Source organism: Megalobrama amblycephala, linkage group LG7 (assembly GCF_018812025.1).
Source record: "Megalobrama amblycephala isolate DHTTF-2021 linkage group LG7, ASM1881202v1, whole genome shotgun sequence".
NCBI lineage: Eukaryota > Metazoa > Chordata > Actinopteri > Cypriniformes > Xenocyprididae > Megalobrama > Megalobrama amblycephala.
In genome coordinates this window covers 12,758,236-12,782,282 of record NC_063050.1, presented here as the reverse complement: position 1 = coordinate 12,782,282, position 24,047 = coordinate 12,758,236, and the positions used below count along the sequence as shown (strand labels likewise).

General features: G+C 38.5%; 3 protein-coding genes across 11 annotated transcripts in view; all 3 read right to left on the bottom strand.

Annotated features, from left to right (window-relative positions):
* Positions 1–7,691: 7,691 nt before the first annotated feature.
* On the bottom strand, positions 7,692–14,140 carry LOC125271697 (B-cell receptor CD22-like). Its single transcript, XM_048195858.1, has 7 exons — positions 11,732–14,140; positions 11,405–11,638; positions 9,176–9,442; positions 9,023–9,104; positions 8,605–8,650; positions 8,408–8,488; positions 7,692–8,139 (listed from the first exon to the last, which is right to left on the bottom strand). The coding sequence occupies exons 1-7, from the start codon at positions 11,997–11,999 to the stop codon at positions 8,119–8,121; spliced, it is 999 nt and encodes a 332-aa protein (XP_048051815.1). The 5' UTR covers positions 12,000–14,140; the 3' UTR covers positions 7,692–8,118.
* A 4,158-nt stretch (positions 14,141–18,298) lies between these two features.
* Positions 18,299–24,047, bottom strand: part of LOC125271688 (sialoadhesin-like) — a 105,567-nt gene continuing 99,818 nt past the window's right edge. The window contains exons 16-17 of one of the 3 annotated variants that reach the window (XM_048195848.1): positions 18,824–19,095; positions 18,299–18,676 (exon numbers count right to left, since the gene is read on the bottom strand). In XM_048195848.1, coding sequence (XP_048051805.1) covers positions 18,643–18,676; positions 18,824–19,095 — 306 coding nt within the window. In that variant the 3' untranslated portion in view covers positions 18,299–18,642. The remainder of the gene's footprint in view (positions 18,677–18,823; positions 19,096–24,047) is intronic. The other 2 variants (XM_048195847.1, XM_048195846.1) reach the window with 2 other exon arrangements.
* LOC125271687 (B-cell receptor CD22-like) overlaps positions 19,600–24,047 on the bottom strand; it is a 32,151-nt gene continuing 27,703 nt past the window's right edge. For all 7 annotated transcript variants that reach the window (XM_048195840.1, XM_048195844.1, XM_048195842.1 and 4 more), the window contains 6 exons: positions 23,599–23,844; positions 23,063–23,398; positions 22,612–22,866; positions 21,940–22,194; positions 20,021–20,278; positions 19,600–19,928 (listed from right to left, as the gene is read on the bottom strand). In XM_048195840.1, coding sequence (XP_048051797.1) covers positions 19,615–19,928; positions 20,021–20,278; positions 21,940–22,194; positions 22,612–22,866; positions 23,063–23,398; positions 23,599–23,844 — 1,664 coding nt within the window. In that variant the 3' untranslated portion in view covers positions 19,600–19,614. The remainder of the gene's footprint in view (positions 19,929–20,020; positions 20,279–21,939; positions 22,195–22,611; positions 22,867–23,062; positions 23,399–23,598; positions 23,845–24,047) is intronic.

The window sequence follows — 24,047 nt, the reverse complement described above, 5'->3', positions numbered from 1 at the left end:
TCTCCCACAAGCCCCGTTCCTTGGACTCTGATCCTCATCCAGCTGCAGCTTGTTAGGACTGCTATTTAAGCTGCCATTTCACTCAGACCTACGCGAAGTCTTGATTATTGCCCCGGCTGTCATTTCTGAGCGTTTATACCCTGTTTGTTCTCCCGTTGCCATTCCTGTCTGTTTACCGTGCATTGACCCATCGCTGCCTACCTTTTGACCTGTTGCCTGTTTCCTGGACTGTGATACTTGCTTGTGACCCTGATCTTCTGCCTGCCTCTGATTACGATTCTGCCTGTTCTACATTGCTGTGTTTGCTGATTCTGACCCCTGCCTGTACGACCACGAGTACTTCAATAAAGCCTGCTAAATGGATCCTATGTCGAGTGATGAAATGTTACAGAAGACTTCGCCTTCACAAGATCCAGCGGCTTACGATCATCTGTGTGCCAACATGGCTGCTCAGGCAAGTCAGATTGCTGCCAACCAACACCAGCTTAACCGCTTGACTTCTATAACAGAGGAGTTGGTCAAGGCCGTTCAAAGTCTCCACAGCACGGCCGCTAGCACCGCCGCTGCGACGCCACCACCCGCGGCGGTCGCCATTACCCACGCGGCAGAGACGCCGTCGCACGTTAACCCTCGCCTGGCTTTCCCGGAGAAGTTTGATGGTGACGCTACCAAGTGTAAAGGCTTTCTGCTTCAATGCTCTCTGTTCGTGGAACAACAACCCACTCTTTACAACACGGAGACGGGTAAGATCGCCTTCGTATGCTCACTATTGACGGGAAGGGCTTTGGATTGGATTACCGCTGTATGGCGCACGGACGGCACAGCGTTCGCTTCGTTTAATGACTTTCTCAGTCGTTTCCGTGAGGTCTTTGATCACCCCAGAGAGGGTAGAGGAGCTGGAGAACGCTTATTGGAATTATCTCAGGGGAAACTAACGGCAGCGGAATACGCCATGAACTTTCGCACACTGGCAGCGCAGACTAACTGGGTGAGTGACACGCTAAAGATTCTGTTTCGAAAGGGCCTTAGTCATGAACTGCAGACGGAACTAGCATGCCGAGATGAGGGCAGAGACCTTAACAGCTTCATCGAATTGGCTATTTCCATCGATAACCTGCAGCGTGCTCGTCGTGTTGACGCACAACGTGTCTCAGCGGCCAGATCAACGGTTTTCGAGGAAACCTCCGAACCCATGCAAGTCAACACCTACCGCCTGTCCGCTGAGGAGAGAAATCGGCGTCTCACTCATCGTTTGTGTCTGTACTGCGGACTGCCTGGTCATCAGCGGATCTCATGCCCCTCACGTCCATCTGCAGTAAATAAGTCGGTGAGTGCTACCATAAGCTCTGTCAGTCCAATTAACTGTGTAACTGTTCCGATCACATTATGGATGAATGGAGTCCGGGTGGTTACCGCTGCTCTGGTAGATTCCAGCGCAGCTGGTAATTTCATATCAGAGGAATTCGCCAGAACCCATAACGTGTCTCTCATTCCATGTTCCACCTCTCTTTCTGTAGCCACGATAGATGGTCGCCCTCTGGGAACTGGACTGATTGATCAACTATCCCAGGAACTTCCGATGTCCACAGGATTACTTCATAATGAACGCATTCAATTCTACGTCCTACCTGTGTCAAACGCTCCCATAATTCTAGGATTACCCTGGCTACGGCTCCATGATCCACATATCTCGTGGAGAGAGGGACAAATTACCAAATGGAGCTCCCAGTGTCAGAAAACATGTCTGTCCACCATCACACCCATGCCTGTTCACGCCGTGTTGTTCAAACCGGATCTCCCAGTCATCCCCAACCTGCCCGAAGAATACCATGACCTCGCCACCGCATTCAGTAAGGAGCAAGCTAGCATCCTACCACCACACCGCACCCACGACTGTGCCATTGACCTCCTCCCAGGCCACACACCACCCAGAGGCCGCATCTTCCCTCTATCCCAACCAGAATCGGAGGCCATGTCTAACTATATCGTGGAGGAGTTGGAAAAGGGGTTTATTCGACCATCGACCTCACCCGCATCCGCTGGATTCTTCTTCGTGCGGAAGAAGGATGGAGGTCTTCGACCATGCATCGACTACCGAGGTCTCAACGAAATCACCGTAAAATTCCGGTACCCACTTCCTCTGGTGCCGTCCGCCCTCGAACAGCTGCGTACTGCCCAGTACTTCACCAAGCTGGATCTACGCTGCGCGTACAATCTTATTCGCATCAGAGAGGGGGATGAATGGAAGACGGCTTTCTCCACAACCAATGGGCACTACGAATACCGGGTTATGCCGTTCGGCCTGGTCAATAGTCCTTCAATCTTCCAATCATTCATCAACGACGTATTCAGGGACATGTTGAACAGAACTGTGCTCAAGCCCGCTGCTGACCCCAGTGAGGAGGGAGAGGGGAGGTCCCGTGAGCAGAGTCCCCAGACCGTGCTAGTGGAGGGAGAGGAGACGTACCAGGTGCGAGAACTGCTTAACTCCAGACGTCGGGGACGCATCCTTCAATATCTGGTCGATTGGGAGGGGTACGGTCCAGAGGAGCAATCCTGGGTCAGCGCCGAGGATATACTTGACCCCAACTTGATCGACGAATTCCACCGCAACCACCCAGAGAGACCGGCCCCTCGACCACGTGGTAGACCCCGACGTCGTGCACCACCTCGCGCCAGGAGTCGCTCGCGGGGGGGGGGCTCTGTCACGGAGACGAACCCCGTGATTCCTCCCACTGGCCAGCAGAGGGCTCCATCACCGGAATACTGACATTCACGCATCCAGTCACTCACCTATACTGACTCACACTACATCTCCCACAAGCCCCGTTCCTTGGACTCTGATCCTCATCCAGCTGCAGCTTGTTAGGACTGCTATTTAAGCTGCCATTTCACTCAGACCTACGCGAAGTCTTGATTATTGCCCCGGCTGTCATTTCTGAGCGTTTATACCCTGTTTGTTCTCCCGTTGCCATTCCTGTCTGTTTACCGTGCATTGACCCATCGCTGCCTACCTTTTGACCTGTTGCCTGTTTCCTGGACTGTGATACTTGCTTGTGACCCTGATCTTCTGCCTGCCTCTGATTACGATTCTGCCTGTTCTACATTGCTGTGTTTGCTGATTCTGACCCCTGCCTGTACGACCACGAGTACTTCAATAAAGCCTGCTAAATGGATCCTATGTCGAGTGGATCATATCGTCCATCTTGGACGAGGGCTCAGTCGTGGCGGCCATCTTGGACGAGGGCTCAGTCGTGGCGCCATCTTGGACGAGGGCTCAGTTGTGGCGCCATCTTGGACGAGGGCTCAGTCGTGGCGCCATCTTGGACGAGGGCTCAGTCGTGGTGCCACCTTGGACGAGGGTGTGTGTTTCAGTGTCAGGTGGAGTGAGGAAAGGCCTAATTCTTGCGGTGTTTCTGAGATGATTGAATACAGATTTTGTAATACAGAGTCTAGTGTCAGATGAGTGTCAAAAATCACTACAAGGTTACGAGCTTGAGCAGATGGAAATATGACAATATCATCCATAATCAAATTAAAATTGTTACCTTTGTGAATAGCCGCTGGTGTGCCAATGAGTAGAACTTTATCAGAACAATTCAGTTTTAAAGGTGCCCAAGAACGCTTTTTCACAAGATGTAATATAAGTCTAAGGTGTCTCCTGAATGTGTCTGTGAAGTTTCAGCTCAAAATACCCCATAGATTTTTTTTAATTAATTTTTTTAACTGCATATTTTGGGGCATCATTAACTATGCACTGATTTACACTCTGCGCCGCCCCCTTAAATTGCGTGCTCCCTGCCACATGAGCTGTCGACTATATTACAGCGCATTTACAAAGTTCACACAGCTAATATAACCCTCAAATGGATCTTTACAAGATGTTCGTCATGCATGCTGCATGCATGCTTCGAATTATGTGAGTAAAGTATTTATTTGGATGTTAACGTTTTATTCTTGAGGCTGTCCTCCGTGGCTAACGGCTTATGCTACACTGTTGGAGAGATTTATAAAGAATGAAGATGTGTTTATGAATTATACAGACTGCAAGTGTTTAAAAAATGAAAATAACGACGGCTCTTGTCTCCGTGAATACAGTAATAAATGATAACTTTAACCACATTTAACAGTACATTAGCAACATGCTAACGAAACATTTAGAAAGACAATTTACAAATATCAGTAAAAATATCATGCTATCATGGATTATGTCAGTTATTATTGCTCCATCTGCCATTTTTCGCTGTTATTCTTGCTTACCTAGTCTGATGATTCGGCTGTGTGCAGCTCCAGATGTTAATACTGGCTTGTGTAATCCCTTGAACATGGGCTGGCATTATGCAAATATTGGGGTGTACACCCCGACTGTTACGTAACAGTCGGTGTTATGTTGAGATTCGTCTGTTCTTCGGAGGTCGTTTAAACAAATGAGATTTATATAAGAAGGAGGAAACAATGGGGTTTGAGACTCAATGTATGTCATTTCCATGTACTGAACTCCTGTTATTCAACTATGCCAAGGTAAATTCAATTTTTGAATCTAGGGCACCTTTAAAAAAATGATGGTGATCTATGTTTCTATTTCCTGCACACACTATGAGAGAACTATAGAGCTGACAGTAGGATCAGATATGGAGCTGATGTAAATTTGGGTATTATCATCAGCATAAAAGCGATACCCCAAACCATATTTACTAATGATTTACCCCCAAAGGACGCATATAAATGCTAAACAATATGGGACCCTGGGCTGGCACCATGGCAGACCATGTTGTTTCCCAAAGAAACAAAATGGGAATGATCAGTGAGGTAACCCAGGTGAAAAAAGTACATTTCTATAATGTACTTAAAGTGCTCTTTTTTGCGCACTAATTTTGTACTTAATATACTAAAAATTCTTCTTTAGTACTTAAGATAATCTTAAGAAAATCTAAGTGTACTCAACTGTGCTATTTTGAGACACCATGACATATGAACTAAAATGTCATTTTAATATACTATCTCTGTATTTAAAAATATATATTTAGTTACCACTTGTAGTACACTATGGGTTCAAATGAACTATAAGTACAAAGTACTTAACCCTCTACCGCATAGTGTTGCCATATGGCAACATACACTTTGTGTTCATTTCCTTGCCACTGTCTCTTTAACAGAACATTCTCGTTTTTTTTGTTGGTAAGAGAAGACCTTAGTTTAGCCAATTATGTGCTTTAGTTAAGTCACATGACATGCAATTTTTTTCTGTGGCGCGATTTTCTGACAGACTGCCGTCTCTTGTATGTAGTTGCTGAAAGCAAATTAAAACGTCAGTAACAAACAAGGACCCGCCCATGTCACATTCACAAAAAAAATTGTTAACATCATCTCAGGTAAGTTATGATGACATATTCACCACTCAAAAAAAAAAAATTATGAAATTAGTTTTTGGTAAATCGATAAAATGTCTGTGTTGCCATATGGCAACACTGTGCAATAATGGAATGACATTATTATAATAGGTTAGATAGCTAGCAAAGGCCAGCTGCAGTCTGTTAAGCTGTAACTATAACAACATTAATGCTAGAGATATAATGTTGATTAGTCGTATGTTAAGGACTGCCATGGCATTTATATTATGGATTAAATCAACATCGGAGATCTGCCACCACAGCCAGTATACTGGCCCAGACCTACCACTGGCCTACCACAGTGTCTCAAAAAGGCAGGTGCAAGTGGATGTAAGTGTATTGTTAGGGTGAAGTGCACCAAATGTGATGTGTACCTGTGCCTCACCTCTGAAAAAAACTGCTTTTTGAACTTTCATACAGAAAAAAGGATTATGGGGGGTTTATGTTCATAACCTTCCTCTCATAAGATTGCGTAATGTTGAATTTTCATGAACTACAATATTTTTGGTTTTATGTCAATGTTTTATGATACATGATGAACAGTATTAGATTTATTTTTAACTGTCTACATTTGCAATTTAAATAATATTCATGAAAAACGTAATGAAATTCAAAGAATATAAAGCATTATTCAGCAAAATAATAAATTCCATAAATAAAAGCACAAGATGTTGGAAAATAAGTATAAGGTGTTATTTATATTTACTGCTAAAGCTTATAATAGCACCAATTTATTCAATATAAACAACATTTGTGAGGAAAAATATTAACTATATACACTTACACTTATTTTAAAGGTCCCGTTCTTCGTGATCCCATGTTTCAAACTTTAGTTCGTGTGTAATGTTGTTGTTAGAGTATAAATAAAATCTGTAAAATTTAAAGCTCAAAGTTCAATGCCAAGCGAGATATTTTATTTAACAGAAGTCGCCTACATTGAACGGCCAGTTTGGACTACATCCCTCTACTTCCTTCTTTAATGACGTCACTAAAACAGTTTTTTGACTAACCTCCGCCCACAGGAATACACAAGAGTTGCGTTTGTCGCCATGTCGTCGAAACGATGTTATTTTCATCCCGCAGTCCAATCACCGGGTCTGATTCCGGCTCACATTGATAGGGTAAAATTAAAGGCATGTTTACAATAACACTGAGCGCGTGCATCTCCACGTTATGGTAAGAGGCGTGACCTTTTCGGGCAAGGAGCGCTCAGAGCTGTCGAATCACAACACAGGAACCGCTGGCACAATCAGAACTCGTTACGTGTTTCTGAAGGAGGGACTTCATAGAACAAGGAAGTCATCAGCCCGTTTTTATGACAGTGGAAACAGCGGTATACAGATAAGTAAATTATGTGAAAAATACTGTGTTTTTTTACACGCGAAACATGAACACATGTTATATTGCACACTATAAACACAATCAAAGCTTCAAAAAACCACGAAAAACGGGACCTTTAAGTTATTTCCACTATTGCGTGTTGTTGCCATATGGCAACATAAAGTACCTTAAATTTTACTTTATGTAATTTTTTTTTATAAATTTTTTTTCCAAGTTTTTTCAAGTTAAGCCATTCTAAGAAAAGAAAAAGAGTCAAATTTTTTTTTATATAAATTTATCATAATGCGTGCGGTAGAGGGTTAAAAGTATTTTTCTTTTCCTGGTTTAATTTAGAACAAATGTATGGCATACAGGGTCGCTGTTGGCACGGGGGACGGGGGGTCAGGACCCCTGCAGTTTTGAAAAGACAGAAATTGACTCCCACACTTTTGATAAGGAATGCTTCAATTAGTCACACTATATCATCTTTTAGCTTAGGATATTTTCTTTCAAATGAGACCATTTTCACGTTTCTGTGAGCTTCCGTTCGTAAATAATCAGCTGTTTTGACGTGGATGTGAACAGGAAATGCGCTCTCGAACAGAGAAACACGCGATCTCCAAACTATCGATCAAAGCGTGCTAACGTTTTAGGACAGGTCGATGGTATATAAATCATGCCCGAACGTTAGCGTTTGTCAATCAAGCCAAACCGTCCATTCAGAAACCGAGAAATTTGACACTTTAAGGTAAGGAGTTGTCATAACAACCGCCCCCCCCCCCCCCCCCCCACCCCCCCCGGCCCCGGAAAGTAGTTTGGTCCCCCTCACTTTGAAAATGTCTCCTGCGCCCCTGATGGCATATTTTGACTACTGAGAATTAAATGTAGGGAAACATTTGACTAAGCTTTGGCTAAATAAAAAAGATAATTTTTTAACATAAACTTTGTATTTTATGTGTGTTTATAGAATAAAACTATGTGCACATGACCAGTTCATTATTTAATTACAATTTATAGTTCAGAACAGATCAAATGTCATGAACAATTAATTCCAGCAACAGCACTGCACAACATTACCTTTCCTTCCTCAGCAAACCAGACTAGAACGGTCTACATTTAGCTTCCAGAAAAGCATATTTTCTATTCTTCTAATTATAAACAGAAAAGCAACTGTTTTTCTCTTTTCACAAGCAAAAATAAGTTAGAATGGATTAATGCCATAAAAATGTATAAGTTTCAAAACACACTTTGTGAAGCTTTAAAGCATTTGAGAATCATTTGTTTCGAACCAGTGGTTTGGAGCGTGTACCAAACTAACAGTCACTTGATTTCAATATTGCAATGGTTCACCGCTAGGGGGCGATGATCTCTAAATCCACGAAGCTGTGTCTTTTCTTAAGCTCATTTTCTATTGATTCTTCCTGTCATTCTGAAAGAAAGAAAGAAAGAAAGACTGTGAATTAATACATTAATAATTAATTTACTTCAAATTTATGCTTGGTATAATGTGGTATAAAATCTTAAACTAAAACATTCAATTAAATTCTGTTTAAATTTGAAAAAAAAGCTTGTTCTTATTTGAATTTCCATATTTAGTCAACAGATGTCTGATATTTTCACTCTGACACTGAAGAGCATTAATGACTTCTGGCTGAAGGTGAGGAGAGTTTAGTCTTTTATGAACGAGGAATACTTACCTTTACATTCTCATACACCGGTTCACTCAACTCAACATCACAAGCTTTACGTCTGTCATGATGAGGGCTGGAATGATTCATCTTCACCATTAAAAAACAGAATAGAGAGATAATAAATAACTAATGTCTAAAAACAGCACGAGTCATGAATTTTGGAGTTACTTGTTCAACTAATGATAATAAGTACTTTTTCTCACCTCAGACTCCATTGTGTCGTTTCTCTTTTTCATCCTCCTGCTTCTCCTAAAAACAATGAATATGTTAACAGTAGATAGAATTAATATGTTCTTGTTGAACAAAGTTTTGTTTGGTTGGTGTTTTAATAGCATGCCAGTATCCTTGGCTATTTTCATGGAGAGTAATAAAAAAAATTATAAGAGAGCAATTAAAAAATTATTTGAGGTTAGACACCCAACAAAGGTTGTAAAGGTTGTAATTTGGGGGGTATTTGACTCAAGTCTGTATAGTTTGTCTGCACAATATTTTGTATTTCTGCAGGTGTCAGACTTGTGGAACAAACTGAAGTTAGTTTTCCTACTGGACGTTGAAACATAAATAAATAAATTTGTTATAAATGCAGTTAATTGCATATCAAACACCAAACACACATCTTACCAAATCAGCAACAGCATGATGATCACTGCAGCTCCACAGATCACTCCAATGGATATGTATAATATCCCCAGACGTCCTACCTCTGAAATATATATATATATTTAAAACATCCAAAAAGATTCATCATCTGCTTCACTTCAGAAAGAGTAATACCTTTAACAGTGAGAGAAACAGACGCTGATCTCTGAGATCCATATTTATTCTGAGCCTCACAGTAGAAGCGTCCACTGAAACTGGAGCTAAAGCTGGAGATGCTGAAACTCTGTCCAGATCCAACAGCTGAGGTTTCATCCTCCTTAAACCAGCTGAAGTTCAGAGCAGGAGGGTTTGAATCACTGCTGCAGTTCAGAGTCACTGAATCTCCTGACACTATTTCACCAGACGGACTGATGATGGACACTGATGTATTTTGGGGGGAATCTAGAGGTAAAACAACATGCTTTTATTATTGTTCATACCTCCATCATCAAAAACTGATACATTTGTATACTGCACTGAATCGCTTTCCCAAAATTGAACTTGAAGGAAAAAAATGTCATAAATGTTTTTATTCATCTGGTATTACAAAAACTATTGATTGCATTTCAAAACAACAGAGTTTAGATTTAGAATCTAGATTTTAAAGGTGCCCTAGAACTTTTTTTAAAAAGATGTAATATAAGTCTAAGGTGTCCCCTGAATGTGTCTGTGAAGTTTCAAAATGAGCCGATTCAGAAGAAATGAGCCGATTCAGGGTGTGTGGCCCTTTAAATCTGGTGCTCCATGCCCCAAGAGCTCGCGCTTGCCTTAAACAACATAAAAAAAGTTCACACAGCTAATATAACCCTCAAAATGGATCTTTACAAAATGTTCGTCATGCAGCATGTCTAATCGCGTAAGTATGGTATTTATTTTGATGTTTACATTTGATTCTGAATGAGTTTGAGGCTATGCTCCGTGGCTAAAGCTAACATTACACACTGTTGGAGAGATTTATAAAGAATGAAGTTGTGTTTATGAATTATACAGACTGCAAGTGTTTAATAATGAAAATAGCGATGGCTCATGTCTCCGTGAATACAGTAAGAAACGATGGTAACTTTAACCACATTTAACAGTACATTAGCAAAATGCTAAGGAAACATTTAGAAAGACAATATACAAATATCACTAAAAATATCATGTTATCATGAATCATGTCAGTTATTATTGCTCCATCTGCCATTTTTTGCTATTGTCCTTGCTTGCTTACCTAGTCTGTTGATTCAGCTGTGCACAGATCCAGACATTCTGCCCTTGTCTAATGCCTTTCATCCAGACGTTAATACTGGCTGCCCTTGTGTAATGACTCAATCATGGGCTGGCATATGCAAATATTGGGGGCGTACACCCCGACTGTTGCGTAACAGTCGGTGTTATGTTGAGATTCGCCTGTTCTTCAGAGGTCGCTTAAACAAATGAGATTTATATAAGAAGGAGGAAACAATGGAGTTTGAGACTCACTGTATGTCATTTCCATGTACTGAACTCTTGTTATTCAACTATGCCGAGGTAAATTCAATTTTTGAATCTAGGGCACCTTTAAAAGCTATTGTAAGTGTAACGCGTGTAAATATATTGTTAAATTATTGCATAAATGGTGACAGCGCCATCTATCTGGTAAATGATGGCATTTAGTGAGTGGAATGAATAGGGACAGCCAATAGAGTTATGAGAGATGCTGTGGGTAAGTTACACAGGCGGGAATAATCAGTTAGAAGTGTTCAAAACACATAAATATCTGTTTTATTGAAAATTTACCTAATTCCTTGTGCTCCTTATTTCCACTTTATGCGTCTCCATTGTGCAGGTGTGTTGTGGAATGTGATGTTCTAATGTGTTTAATTGATTAATTGTTTATTCTTATTGAGTTCACATGTTCACCGCAAGGTGGGGATGTTTTCCTCCACATTGAGTATATTTTAATTCTTTTGTAATTAATTGAAAATGTTAATTATAACTCTCAAAACTGTACCTCTATACAGTTACAAAGCTAAAAGATTTAACTGATTTAAAAGGATTAAAGCCATTTTGCTAACTTCAACCACATGCCCTGATTCACACCAGGACCTGAAGAAAGCTATACATCCACTTTCAAGAGCTTTACAAAAACAATTAGACTGTGTAAAAACATCTATACTATAATAAAATATTTGCAGTATCTATGTTTCAGTTAGAAATCATGGTTAATGAATGGATGGGTGTCTTATCTTTGTGTAGTTACAGCTTCCTCCAGCAGGGGGCAGACGAGACAAAGCTAAACAGCCAAACTGCTCTCTGATTGGCTGGGTTTTCAGGTTAAAGACATGCAGGAAACTCTTCTAACACTTTACTGCTGTTGTTTACAGACCTAGACCTACTCACACATGACGCTGAGGCTGACAGCAGGAGAGGGCAGATGTTCTTGTCCTCTGACGGCACAGCTGTAACTGCCAGAATCACTGCGGACTGACTGAAGCTGCAGGATATCTCTGTGGAAGTTTAAAGCCTGTCCATTTTTGTACCAGATGAATCTGTCTGTCAGATCGCAGGTAGTTCTACATGTCAGATTGACCGTTTGTTTCTCCAGCACCTGCTGTGGAGCCTGAACCTGAAGGGCTGGAGGACACAAATCCTTCTAACCATGACCTAAAACTACTAACAGTTTGTTAAATAAATAAATAATTGAAATGAAGGACAGAAGTGGATTACCAGAAACTTTAAGTTGAATTCCTGGTTGACCAAACCATCTTTGTCCTTCAGTTGCAGTTACTAATCTGAAACAATACTCTTTCTCATCATCTTCAGTGACGTTGTGCAGTCTGAGAACAGCCGTTTTGTTTTGTCTGTCTTCAATGTATTCAGCCCTGTCTTTATACTCCTGATATTCTTTTAAACTTTTAATCTTTTCATCTGGTTTCTTGATCCAAAAGGTTTCTGTCAGTGGATACTGCTGAGGGTATCTGTATGTGCATGACATGTTTACTGTGGATCGTTTGACAGCACATATTGAATTATTTTCATAAGTCACATTCCAGTTTTCTCCAAAAACTCCTGAAACACACAAAACACATAGAAGACAAATGGTCAAGTATGAGTTGTGTAAATGCAGCTTAATAATATCTATCACTTGTTGCTGGAGAGATGGCACAGTGTGAGAAGTGTAAAAGGTCCTGCTGAAGGGTGTGGCAGAAATGATCACGCTGACACAGAACTGTGAAAAGCGAACACATCAACAGTTTAAAGGCGTAACCACATGTCCTCTCTCGCCAACCAACCCAAAGTCAGCAAAAATGATTGACAGGCAGAGAGTGTTTCTGATAGGTGGACTGTAGAATAGATAGTTAATGCATGCTTTAAAAAACACAAAACAAGCTCTATAACATCTGTGACTCACCAGAAGTCAAGAGCAGAGACATTAGGGAATGAAGAGTCACTTTGGTGCTCATCACCACGGGAACCATCACGGCTCTATAAACAAACATAAATACACACATCCACTTTATACACTGCAAAACTCACAATAAAGCTTCTGAAAGTGTCTTTGTTTAAGTATAAAAAGAACAAAAAACAAAAAAAAGTGCTGCTCAGAAATAGTTTTAGTGACTCGCCAACACCAAACGACTGATAAGATCAGTGGCGTCGAGGTGTTGCACTGCTGAGCTGGTCATTGCTCATGCATGCTAAGAATTAGTCTCAATCAAGCTTATGTCTTTTGCTCTAGACTGCACTTGTTTTTTTGTTTTTTTTTTGCAGAAATAAAACAGCCTGTCTACACCGGTTTGAGACTGTCTACACTGGACATGACAAAGCGACTATTGCCAAAACCATTTGTCCTTCATGTCAGAATTAGTGCAAAAATGAAAAGTCAGGATTTGAACACTAATAAATGAGGGCTTTAAAGCTTCTTACATTGGCACCAAAAATATTCATCATAATATTACATACTGCATGTTTGCATCATTTTGTCTCCTGCACTTACTTGCCAAGCTTAAAGTGCAGCGTCCTCTGAGATATAAGGGTCCACTAAGGTCCTGTTTGGTATAACATGGGTAAAGAAAGGGGGAAAAACAAAATGCCCCAAAATTTGTTCTCTTTCACACCCCTATACATTTTACAAATTCATCAAGTAATATGTAAAAACTCTCATACCTTGTTTGCAGTAGCTTTCTTCATTAGTACTCAAAGTGCAAATTGTGAGTTTGAAGACTGAACAGATGTATTAAGTGGGGGTTATAAATGATCACATTTCCTGTGTCAATGCATAATAAGACTAAAGTTTCATGAGATTAAAAAAACCTTGTACACATAATAGGGCAGTGGTGGACGAAGTACACAATTTTGTTTTAGAGCTGCATGATTCTGGATAAAATGAGAAGATTTTTTGTTTGTTTCAAATAGAGATCATGATTCTGAACAGACAACTACAAATTATTTACTAGAGCCTCTAGAGGACAAAATATTAATTGCTGCAGTCTATTTAAAACTATTTCATTTAATTGAATTGTTTAAAGTGAATGATTCAATGACTCAGTACTCATAAATTCATAACTACTTCACTTGTTTTATAGAGTGGTGCATGACGTCACTTTATAGGCCAACTGGCAGTTCGTATCACACTGGTTCCCTTGACAAACACCCAAAAGGATTTTTCCTTAAGCTTTTGGATTATCGCAAAAAACAAGCTCTGCGATCAGCAAAAGTTTATGATATCTGCATGTTTTGTCCATTGAGTTCATTTTCATAGATAAACACAACTTTTGTGAATTTTGAAGACTAAATGCAGTTGGCAGAAGTAAAAACCTTAAAGGAGGGCTATAAACGAACCACACTAGGGCCACCATCACTAGCTTCTGAAAACTCTTTCAGTTTTTATATAAAAACATTTTCCCAGAAAATTTGAGTTTATAAGAGTACAATTATGAGCATGAGGAGGCTATAAAAGCGGACTGAGTTTACCTGTTCGGCGTCATGACATTTAATGTCCCCAACGTCCTCTGTAGTTCCATTTAACCACCATCGGCCAGCAGTCATATCACCCTGTAGCCCAAGACTGGTTGCCCACTAAAGCTAAGCAGGGCTGAGACTGGTTAGTATCTGGATGGGAGACCTCCAGGGGGTGCTCACCCTGTGGTCTGTGTGGGTCCTAACACCCCACTATAGTGATGGGGACACTATACTGTCAAAAAACACCGTCCTTCGGATGAGACGTTAAACTGAGGTCCTGACTCTCTGTGGTTGTTAAAAATCCCAGGATGTCCTTCGAAAAGAGTAGGGGTGTAACCCCGACATCGTGGCCAAATTTGGCCATTGGCCTCTGTCCATCATGGAGTCCTAATCATCCCCATACACTGATTGGCTTCATCACTCTCTCTTCTCCACCAATAAGCTGGTGTGTGGTGGACGTTCTGGTGTAATATGGCTGCCGTCGCATCATCCAGGTGGATGCTGCACATTGGTGGTGGTTGAGGAGATTCCCCCTTCCATATGTAAAAGCGTTTTGAGTACCCAGAAAAGCACTACATAAATTATTATTATTATTATTATTATTATAAATTTATATAAATAAATTAAAAATATTTTTAAATAGGTTTTTATACAAAAAAGAGCATTTTTGTAAAATTCACTTTATATCACAATTGTAACAATAAAAATTACTTTTTTGTCAAAGTTTAGCTTTTTTTTCTTTCAATAATGTTGATTTTGAGGATGAATTTTGTCCATTTTCTAAGCGGGGTCTCATAATGTAACAATATTGAAAAAAAATATTTTTTTAGTACAAAAAATGCTGAACTTTGACAAAAAGTCATTTTTATTTTTTACAATTGTGATTTCATAATATTTTATGAATCCAACTGAAAAATACTTGTGAAAAGATGTGTTTCAGTCGGTCAAATAGCACATAGTGGAGCTCTGCAGCATCTTCTGGTAAAAGTGATCTTTTTTTACTTTTAAAACTGCATTTTCCAAAAGATGGGCAAAAATCTTACACTAAACCATGTCAAATTATCCATGTTTTCCCCATGAATGAAAGGTAGAAATGTGGGTCTTCTATAAAGTGAATTTTACATAAAAAGCTGTTTTTATATAAAAATCTATTTTAAAAATTTTTTTTTTAATTTATTCAAATTTAAAAATTATTATAAATCCTTCAAAAACTGCTAAATGAAAAAAATCGTGCCATTTGGACAAAGAGAACTTCTGTTTTTTTTTTGTTTTTTTTTTATTATTTTAGCAAATGTCATATGGGGTCAAAAAGACCCTGAAGACCCTATAAGGGTTAAAAAAAGAGTATAAAACAGGTTAATACTGATGCATTTTATTTCGTAGAATAAAACTTGAAAGTGTCTTGAGCTTGTGTTCTCCACAGACCTTGTTCAGCCATTTAACCAAAATCCCATAAAAAAAAACATTAACTTCGGCACGATGGAACCAGAAGTGCTAAAATGCTAATTTGTTTCTGTATTTTGGCCTACAGTGATGTCATACCTGCACCTCTCTATTATTGTATGAATCAATATTTTTCAACAATTTTTTTGAATGAATCTTTCAATGTCAAATACATTTTTACTGTCACTTGTCGCCACCTAGTGGCGTAATAATGTACTTGACACAATCGTTATTTGAAACGCCAAGTTAGTTTTAAAAAGTGATTTGCTCTGTTTTAATTGCTAATGTAGACTTCTGAGTTTATATCCAAACTATAAACTTTTATTTAAGTACTTCAGTGATAATTTGGATATTTGTAACACAGAAAAAACAATACTGTGTGGTTCACTTGCTTTCTCTGGCTCAGACAGTAAAAAATCGATGTCAACCCTGGGTTAAGTTCCTTTTGCATATTTGCAGTATCAGAATGCTGCACGTGACCTGCTCTAGCATTGTGTGTCCTCATGTTACACATGCTGCTTTCACGCCATGTCACAATTACTGTAATTTCAAGATGACAACATGTGACGCTGTACTTGGAGCCGTTAATGTCGACTGGGAATAATGCGTTTATGTGGCAACACTATCAACGCCTGAATAAATCTGCAGAGGTCAGGTGGTACAGTGGTCACATGGTACAAGTAGGGGCTCTCAGAAAATTCCAGCTTACAAATTGTAATTACGAGCTGTATGAGGACGTGGAAGCTTTTTACAAGTTGAAATCATAATTACGGCAATTATGAAATCCTACACTGCCAAAAGTACTAAAAAGTTTTTTTCTCTCTGAATTAACTTTTCAGACTATAAAGGTAAGAATGAAATGGTCTCTTATTCGCTCCAATAGACCAATTTGGTGTTTGCAAACAGCGATGACGTTTTTTTGTGGGCGGAGCCTAGCTGGTTGCAGAAAATGACAGTTGAGCAGTAGAAGTCTATGGAAGCCACGAAATAAAAGAATAAAAAAAGTTAATTTCGAGTTGTTATCTCACAATTCTGACTTTTATTTCTCGCAAATCTGAGTTTACATCTCACATTTCTTACAAAGAAAAACAGAATTGTGAGATATACTCGTTATTCTGTCTTTTCTGAATTGCAATTTATCCCGCAATTCTGACTTTTCCCCCCTCAGAATTGTGAAATAAACTCAAAATTGTGAGTTATAAAGTCCAAACTGGGAGTAATAAACACACAAATGCAAGAAGAAGAAAAAAGTAGAATTGTGAAATAAAAATTATTATGTTTAAAAGTTATCTATGTAAAATATTATAGGTTTAAATTATTTTAATTATAATTATTTCATGCCGTGTAACTGCTATGTATGTATGTCCTCTGAACTGCATGTGTGAATTATGTAGACTTACTGTTTACATCAAATTCCTGCTTTAATAGTAGACTAATCCTTGCAGGTGTCATCAGTCCAGTCTGTGAAACGTCTCCATTTAGCTTCAAAGGACGTTTTCAACGATGGTTTTCTTTAAAAATGAAGACTATATTTTTTGCATTCCGATTCCAACATCCAGAGGCACAACAAAACATTTTTCTCTTATTCTGTGGATTTTGCACATTTTCCTTCAATTGCTACCGCTATTTTTCTGCAACCAGTATGCGCGCGCAGCTGCAAGTGACGTAATTGTGACGTCTGCTCCAAAGTGGTCTATTGGTGCATTTTACATTGCCGTTGACATCATCAAACGCTGAAAGGACTGTTATATAACACACTGTCTTTCCGTGACTGTCCAAAGCACGTGAATATGAGGCACATGATTGGCTGTCGGTTTTTAAGCATCTAGCTGTAACATTCTAACACATCGTTTTACACTGTACAAGTTTGGCACCACAATGCCATTAGGGCATTCAGTCAGTACATGCTAACCCCAATTCTAAATTACAAGTGTGCTCTGTTTCTTAATATGCAAGAAAGGAAACTAGAAAGATTTTTAACACTTTAATCATTTTAAAGTTAAGTAATTGCTTAAAAATGTATGTAAATTTTGGCCACCTAGCTGTTAAAGCATAAAACTACAAGTAACTTGTGGGGGCAGTGTTGCCAATTTAGATTTAGATTTTAATTTAGATTTTAAAAAAAGCAACTAGCGTTAAATCTAGTGGCTTTTTGGACAGCTGGTTAACGTAGTCAGTCACTATATGTAAATGAGAACAGCTTTATTGAACATCAGGCTATGTATTATATTAAAATACAGTATGTGAACACAGATTAGATGAGAAAACAGATGTGCCGACAGATGGCGCATTATAAAATTTCCAGACTTTTTGAGCTGGCTTTATCTACTTTCCATTGAAAATAGTTCATAATACTGTACAGAGGAACATTGTTTTAGTAATTACAGATGTGTCCATGGTTACAGGTGATCGCTTTATGTGAATGTCATTAAAGACATCAAAACTCTCAATAACAAAATAAATATGAAAATATGTCTTATCAGCAGGTAGCTGGGAATTATTATAACTTGGTTAAGATAATCATAGGCAAACAGACCAAAGTAATTGGTTTAAAGATTGGCATTATCAACAAAAACACTGTTTTGTGAATCTAGTCCTGACAGCTCTGAAATATAAATAATTACCATAATGTTTTAATGCAAGGCAAAAACACGGTTTGGAAAATGGTTTTACAATGTATCCCCCCATTATTTAAATTTTATTAAATTTGAACAAAAATAAGTTACATAGTATAGTATAGCTTTAAATTTAATAACATCATTGCAAAAGAGAATTTCAGTATTTTTTACAGTATTACAGTAATAGAAAATACATTATTCGACACATTACAGTAATGAGAGTTGAAATGTGCTAAATTGTCCTGACAATGATGTCATAATAAAACTAAAGACTTTCTGACAATGATCAGATTTAATTAATTTATCAATAAAATCACACAGTTTGACGAGACGAGAGGAAACATCTGTTCTGCTCTGACTGTACAAAGCGAGAGCTAAAAGACCTTTGACTATTACAGGTATCAGTGTGTGTGTGTGTGTGTGATACTGACAATCAATTACGATCATAATAAAAGAGCTGATTATAAATCTAAATCCATCCATATCTAAACAGAAAAACAGTCCCATAAATGTGTAAATAGATGAAATCAAAGGATATGGGAACATGACCTGTGCTGGACTCAAATCCAGGTCTCCCATCAGTATCAACAGGCTGTGGCTCTGATCACATGTTCTTCATTTGACTGAGCTGTAGATGATGTCCTCAGATCTGGGGAGAAATAAATATGTTAATGTGGCATTTCAGAAAGTCCCACCAGCAGATGACAATCCAACATCTCAACAACACAAAAATGTGAGCTCTGATTCAGCACTGATCATGTTTTATTGGGGTTCAGATGAATGAATGGTTTCTCACCTGTTGGCTTCAGATGGATGATGCGTCTCAATGGTCTGACAGTCGTTCTCTTCAGTCTTCTTCATGTCTTTGTTCTTGAAGTGATGGACACTGGCATACTGAACCTCTCCAACATCTCCAGAGTCTGTTTCTGCTTGTTTTCTCCCGGAGCGTTCGGGTTTCTTTGGTTTAATGTTGGCATACAGATCATCCCTCTGATTGGCTGATACGAGTGAATACAGTGGAACGTCATTGGTCAGAGCCGTTTCTGCTGATCTGTCAGAGCGATCCTCCTGCAGTTTATCACATAAAATATCACAGAAATATAACAACAGATCAATCATTCAGAAACACATGTGACTGTGAGTTACAGATTGTCTTCATGTCAAATATTTGTCAAGCAGCAGTACATGATCTTACAAGTCTTGTATTTTCTAGTTAAATATAATATCCATGTCATTGTAGATTCAGATATGAATCATCAAACTTGCCTGATTTTGTCTGATAACTTCAGCTCCACTGTCTCTCCTCTTCTTCCTGGAGAAAAAATGTTTTTTTAGAAAGTACTGAAAAATAATTTATTGAAAGAAACTTTTAATATTTTTGATAGTGGTTTAAGTTCAACAAATTTTGGATTCATGTTAATTTTTTTAAATAATTTAATGCAGGAGCTGCTCATCATTCACTCACCTTATGAACAAGATGATGATGATGATGATGAAGATCAATCCTCCACATCCCGCCACGATCCCAGAAACTGTGTGCAGAGCAGCTCTCTGAAACCCTGAAACAAGATGATCATGAAGATCATTTCATACGTGAGACAGATGAACCTGAAAGAGTGTCTGTTTATAGAAAATACCTTTAACAGTGAGAGAAACAGACGCTGATCTCTGAGATCCATATTTATTCTGAGCCTCACAGTAGAAGCGTCCACTGAAACTGGAGTTAAAGCTGGAGATGCTGAAACTCTGTCCAGATCCAACAGCTGAGGTTTCATCCTCCTTAAACCAGCTGAAGTTCAGAGCAGGAGGGTTTGAATCACTGCTGCAGTTCAGAGTCACTGAATCTCCTGACACTATTTCACCAGACGGACTGATGGACACTGACACGCTCTTTGGAGGATCTGAAATACAATAAAAAATGTCTCATCAACAATCACAAAACTCACTGGAACTAGAGGATCTGTTGTCAGTTTCTGCAGAAGCGTTCACTCACACATGACATTCAGCATCACAGTATCAGAGTTTTTCTCTCCATGTTTATTTCTGGATCTGCACTTGTATTCTCCACTGTGATCAGAGCTGATGTTTGAGATGCTGAAGATTCTTCCAGATCCTACAGACTTTCCTTCCTTAAACCAGCTGAAGTTCAGAGCAGGAGGGTTTGAATCACTGCTGCAGTTCAGAGTCACTGAATCTCCTGACACTATTTCACCAGACGGACTGATGGACACTGAGACGCTCTTTGGAGGATCTGAAAAGACAATAAAAAAAAGGTCTCATCAACAATCACAAAACTCACTGGAAGTAGATTATGTAGCATCTGCACAGGATCAGATTAGCAAGTCTGTAAATTTCGATAAAGTTTTAACTTCTTGAACTTTGTTTGTAAATCTCACATTAACTCCGACCTGGCTGACATTAACCCACTTGACACATTTTATGGCCGTGTCAATGGACCACTGACAACCACGAATCTCTTCTTTGTGACTTCAAACGATCGCGATCAACTCAGATCAAATTACTGCAAGCCATGTGGCCACATTCCAGACGTCGTCAAACTCCAATACACTTACGCGCACACTCAGAAGAACATACCAGGACTCTCTGTAAGTCACATTCATCACAATCAGGGGTCAAGAGCTCAACTAAAGCAACCACCAACCTCCATGATGGTGACCTCAAACTAAACATCTAAACTTCTGTTAATTCTCAGTAAGATCTTCTGTAGACGTGTGACAGAAATAAAGTCAGTCTGGTTAGTAATAAGTGAAGCTGGTAATGCTGTTTGTGGAGTTGTTGAATCAGATCTTCAGAGATTTAATGTCTTTTATCTTCAGTTCATCTAAGGCTGTGGCTGAAGAAAGTTGTAGTTTGTGTTCTTATTTCTCTTTCTTTCAGTGTTTGTTCACAGCAGGTGTTTGAATGATTGAAAGAATGTTTCAGGAACATCATACTAACCTTTAAATAACATTTTACTAACATTAAGGAAACTGAACATTTTCATGTTCTTGGAATGTTACAAATCAACGTTCCTACAATGTTGAATTTTAGATCAAAATTAAATTGAAAGAATGTTTGAGGAACATTATACCTTATAAAAATGTTCCTATAATGTCAAGAAAACTGGATGTTTTTAATGTTCCCAGAACCAACACTGAATATTTAGAGAACGTTCTTATAACAGAATTCTGTTAGCTGGGGAGTTCAAACTTCCCGCGGAGACGGAAGAACGAACTGCAGCCACGGATGCACCGAATCTTCACATGTATCTTTTTGAAACTCAGCACGCAAACTCATGCAAGTACCGCTTCTATCTATCTTCCAAGTGAGACTGATGCTTTGCTGGCTCTTAAAGACTGTCTGCAAGTTTTGCTACTCTTTGTCTTCTCTCTTTTCCTGTCTTTACTTTCGCTTCTGTATATTCTTTGTGTATATTTAGCCTATGTTTTCTTAGTTTCATATATTAAATCCATTATATTCATGCTTGATTGTTTCTTTTGCTCATTCAGCAAATCAAGTCACTTCTACGTTTCGATTCTGCAAACTGCTTTACACTTTAATGCTGTAATAGGAAGTTATTTCTCGTGGCCAGAGGAATAATTCCCTTTTATAATAGTCGATAAGGAAACTGATAGTTTGCTGGACAAACTAGACCAGTCTTTCTAAATTAACTATTAAACTGGAACTAATCCTGAACCATATATGTAATTAATTAAAATCCGTTGTAAATAATTCACAATATATGTGCATAATTCCCTTTTTGGTTGATTTATATTATAATTGATCATAACGTGTTATGATTTAATTATATATATATATTTCAGACATAATTTGAGCTAATTTATCCATCTGTTGTAATTTGTTACAATTATTATTAAATTATTGTCAGTTTCTGCAGAAGCGTTCACTCACACGTGACATTCAGCATCACAGTATCAGAGTTTTCCTCTCCATGTTTATTTCTGGATCTGCACTTGTATTCTCCACTGTGATCAGAGCTGATGTTTGAGATGCTGAAGATTCTTCCAGATCCTACAGACTTTCCTTCCTTAAACCAGCTGATTTCTGCAGGAGGGTTTGAATCACTGCTGCAGTTCAGAGTCACTGAATCTCCTGACACTATTTCACCAGACGGACTGATGGACACTGAGACGCTCTTTGGAGGATCTACATGAAATACATGTAAAACAGAAAATAAAATAATTATTTATATATATATATATTTATGCCATTAATTCCATTATCATTATTAAATTACTGAAGTCGATCTGTGTAGAAATCTATTTTGATCATGACTATTTTGATTAAAAAGGTGCTAATCTACATCTGAACTGGTGCAAAGTCAATAAAACAATTTTATATTTACAGATTTATCAACCCTAATGAAAAAGATCATTAAACACAGATTCATGCTTTCAATTAATTTTGCATAATGATAAATGAATAACAATAAATCATGTCTAATAAACAAAAAATGTCATGCAGTCTTTATGATTGGGTCTGAAATTATCAAACAAATCTGAACTAAATTCTGAATAATCTGTGAAATATTTCACTAATATTAATGAATCAGTTTGTACTCACATTCAACATCAAGATGAACAGCAGGAGAGATCAGATGATCATTATTTCCTCTTATTTCACACTGATAGTTTCCTTCATCAGAACTACTGACTGACTGCAGATGAAGCTGATTCTCTTTCTCAATTCCTTTAGTGAATCTCTGTGTGTTTCTGGACCAGATGAATGTTGTTTGTTCAGTCAGAGAGCAGCTGCTTTTACATGTCAGAGTGACTGAATCTCCCTCTTTCACTCTCTGCTGTGTCTCCACCTGCAGGTCTGACACAACAACAACAACAACAACAACTGATTGACTGTCATGGTGATAATACTGAAATAATAACATTAAAACACTAAAGCACTTCAGACAGCAGTTATAATAAACAGCTTGATGTTTCTGACGCACAGATAGTAGTTTACTTAAAAGTTCATAAAAATGTTCTGTGGTCAATTTCTGTGAGTTTACTAGTTTTACCTGTGACATCAAGACGAGCTCCATGAATAACTGCCCATCTTTTATTCTGATCATCTGTAAATCTGCAGTAATAGACGTGTTTATCAGCTTCTCTTACATTCGTCAAAGTGATGCTGTGAGTGTGTTCATATTCACTGTGACACCAAACTCTTCCTCTCTTCTCCTGATCTGAACACACATCAGGTGATTTTCCAGCAGGTTTGGTCCAGAAAGCTTTTATGAGCTTATGATTATTAGGATATTTTAAAGTACAGGATATTTTCACTGTTGATCCCTTTAATGCACAAACATATGAAGGGCTGTAATTCACTCCCCAATCCTGCTGACCATCAACCGCTGAAACACAGAAATTAGGAAAATAAAGTCTTTCAAGCAACTAACATTCTCTCTCTCTCTCTCTCTCACAGTATTCATATAACTAATGGTTACTTACTGGATCGAGGCAATTTGCTTCCTCAATTAAAATGAGTTATTCTAACTTGTTGGGTTTTAAAAAGTGTGAAATATTTCATTATTATTAATTAAATTGTACTCACAATAAACTTTAAGATAAACAGGTGGAGAGCGAAGATAATCATGTCCTCTTACAGCACATCTGTAGTTTCCGTCATCAGAATGTTTGACTGACTGCAGATGAAGCTGATTCACTGTTTGATCAGTTAATATCTCTCTGCTTCTGTACCAGATGAATGTTGTTTGTTCAGTCAGAGAGCAGCTGCTTTTACATGTCAGAGTGACTGAATCTCCCTCTTTCACTCTCTGCTGTGTCTCCACCTGCAGGTCTGACACAACAACAACAACAACAACAACAACTGATTGACTGTCATCATCACAACATCAGAATCATGTAGGGCTGGACGATTATGGCCTAAAATCAAAACCTCAATTAACTGAACATTTTACCTCGATTACAATTAATGAACGATTATTTTGTTTGTTTCTTTCTTTTTCTTTTTTTTTTTGCCCTCATAGCTCACTGACATGG

Bases quoted from the DNA above. Each gene is read 5' to 3' on its own strand.
- LOC125271697 (XM_048195858.1), bottom strand. From the start codon at position 11,999: ATGTCATGCACATACAGATACCCTCAGCAGTATCCACTGACAGAAACC. The intron at 8,489-8,604 runs GTGAGAAAAAGT...TTAATGGTGAAG, and splicing joins ACGACACAATGGAGTCTGAG to ATGAATCATTCCAGCCCTCA. The intron at 8,140-8,407 runs GTAAGTATTCCT...TCTTTCTTTCAG, and splicing joins CGGTGTATGAGAATGTAAAG to AATGACAGGAAGAATCAATA.